The sequence below is a fragment of the Anarrhichthys ocellatus genome, unplaced genomic scaffold, assembly GCF_004355925.1.
Source record: "Anarrhichthys ocellatus isolate YVR2014 unplaced genomic scaffold, GSC_Weel_1.0 scaffold4650, whole genome shotgun sequence".
Taxonomy (NCBI): domain Eukaryota; kingdom Metazoa; phylum Chordata; class Actinopteri; order Perciformes; family Anarhichadidae; genus Anarrhichthys; species Anarrhichthys ocellatus.
In genome coordinates, this window is record NW_022284624.1 from 97 (window position 1) to 2596 (window position 2500).

Genomic DNA, 2500 nt, shown 5'->3' on the forward strand with positions numbered 1-2500 from the left:
AGAGACAGACAGACAGACGGGGAGGGAGGAGAGACAGACAGACAGACATGGAGTCACCTGGTAAGCGGTTGATGAGCCACATGAGCTGTTTCTTGGAGATGTTGGTATAACCCAGGTTCAGGGAGACGGGCTGCCGGCGGATGATACCACTCAGCATGGGGGGGGTGATGGAGCGCTGCCGGCTAAGATCGATCTGAGTCCACAACCATTTATCACAACACCTGAAGAAGAAACGAGACGAGACACTGACATGTGGTCTGTTGAAGATGTGAGGTCACTGTGAGGTCTCAGTATGAGGTCTGTGTGAGGTCACTCACCAGCGGCTCCAGGTGCGACACACCCTCATGCAGACACACAGCTCTCTCTGGCTCAGGTGAGTGAAGACTCTGAGCCAGACGTCACGCGTCATGATGTGGGAGGAGCCAGAGTCCAGCGGCAGGCAGCTGGGCTCGGGGCAGGTGGGGGGGGGTCGCACCAGGTGCCTCTCCATCTGAACGGGTCGGGGGGGTGAGGGGACGGCGGGGGGGCTGCGCTTCATCATCTGAGAGCGCGGGGCGAGGCGGGACACCTGGGAGCAGGGGGATGCCGCCATTGATGACATCATCAGGCTGCCCCCCCCCCCCCTCCCCCGTTAGAGGAGGAGGCGTTTCTGGACGTCTGGTTCTTACTGTTGCTGCGGATCTTGTTGCCACGGCTCCCGCTGCCTTTGGCCCCCCCACTGTGTCTGTGATTGGTCAGAACTCCGCTGGCGTTCTCCTTCTCCCCCCCCTCCCTTCCCCCTCCCGCCCCTCCTCGTGTCCTCCCGTTTCGAGCCTCCGTCCCGTTGCTGCGCTGCTTCCCCGTGAAGCCGTCGTGCTGCGAGGACGGAGGCATCTGATTGGAGGAGAGGGGTGAGTTCTTCCTGGTCCTGTCAGAGGTGGGCGTGTCCTCCTCTCCGTCCAGTAGGCCTCCTTTACGTCCTCGTGGAGGTAGACCCGCCTCTCCTCCTGTAGCTCCTCCCCCTCTCCGTCGAGCCTTCTCCTCCCCCCCCGCTCCCCCTCCCGGAGCGCCTCCTCCCCCCTCCCCCCCTCCCCCTCTGAGTCCTCGCTGGCGCTGAAGCCCAGCTCAGCCAGACGTCTCTCCCTCTCCCTCTCTCTCTCCCTCTCACATCGACTCCTCTCTCGCTCCGTCCGCCCCCCCCCACCACTGCCGTAGATGACGGGAGGAGGCGGGGCAGGGGAGGAGGAGGAAGGGGAGGAGCCTCCTCCTGCCTCCCCCCCCCTGAGGGAGTCGTCTGAGTCCGACTCTGAGTCCGACTCTGAGCTGGAGGAGGAGGAGGACGACGACTCTGGCCGTCGCTCCAGAAGACACATCCTCTTGAAGCGCTCCAGTTTCTCCCTGTGGTGGGAGCGCTGGTCTGCACTGGACGTCCCTCCTCCTCCAGGCTGAGAAGAAGATGAGGAGGAGGAGCCCTGCAGTCCTCCTGCTCCTCCTCCAACTGAGGAGGTGGGACCGTTGGACTCCACCACCTCCTGTTTGGGTTTCTGATGAGAGAACGAAACAATAAAATCATTAAGTCTTCTCTTCATTGCAATAATACTAATAATTTATGTTATTCATGATAACAATATCATTGACACCAATAATGACCATAACAACAACAACAACAACTTCTTCGTGCCTTTTTGAGGCGTTTTTCATGGGCTCCCTTCATCTGAGAGAGAGACAGGAAGAGGAGACAGACAGTGAGACAGAGCAGGAGACGGGTTTAACGTGATAAAGATGAAGCTTTATTACATTATTGTGCTTCATCGTGTCATAAATCCTTTACGAGACAGACTCAGTGAGTCATCTTGTTCAATAACTATGACGTCATAATGATCTGCTCTGTGATTGGTTAACACTCACCTTCTTCTTGGGTCCGCTGTCCTGAGGAAGCTCCTTCTCCTTCTTCCTCTTGTGTCCCCCCTCCGCCCTCCCCCCCTCCTCCAGGGAGGGAGGGGCTTTCTTTTTAGGGGGAGGGTCATCAGTGAGCTTCCATCGACCCACCTCCCCGTTATCCAGCTTCCTCTTCCCTAGACCGTCCGCCTGGTCCTGGACACACACGAGGCAGCGTTAAAACAGACGGTACAGACCGCCACGGACCACAACAGACTATTACAGACCATAACGGACCAGTACAGACCGCTACAGACCCGTTCCCCAGCTTCTCTACAGCTATGGGAACTTTATTTGATATAAAAGCTGCAACACACTCGTCAGTCTTTAATCTGAACAGTAACTGTTGGGCCAAACCAGTAGACCACCAAACACAAAAGAAATGTGTTAACTCACAAACAAGTAGTTTGATAAAGTTCTACATTTACAATCATTTAACTTTTTCTTGTTAAATTACAATGATTTAATGATTATGATTTAATGCTCTTTCATTATTATTCATTTGAAGTAACCCTGTATCGTAACCCGAGCTCTACGGTGTATCTGTACAAACCACAAACAATAACAACGCTGCTGTATTTAC

At 55.2% G+C, this 2500-nt stretch overlaps 1 protein-coding gene across 1 annotated transcript in view; it reads right to left on the minus strand.

The window, feature by feature from the left end:
• Nucleotides 1–6: 6 nt before the first annotated feature.
• fbxl19 (F-box and leucine rich repeat protein 19) overlaps nucleotides 7–2500 on the minus strand; it is a gene marked incomplete at both ends in the record, with an annotated part of 3249 nt that continues 755 nt past the window's right edge. The window contains 5 exons of the mRNA XM_031841545.1: nucleotides 7–221; nucleotides 318–623; nucleotides 742–1523; nucleotides 1661–1693; nucleotides 1888–2073. Coding sequence (XP_031697405.1) covers nucleotides 7–221; nucleotides 318–623; nucleotides 742–1523; nucleotides 1661–1693; nucleotides 1888–2073 — 1522 coding nt within the window. The remainder of the gene's footprint in view (nucleotides 222–317; nucleotides 624–741; nucleotides 1524–1660; nucleotides 1694–1887; nucleotides 2074–2500) is intronic.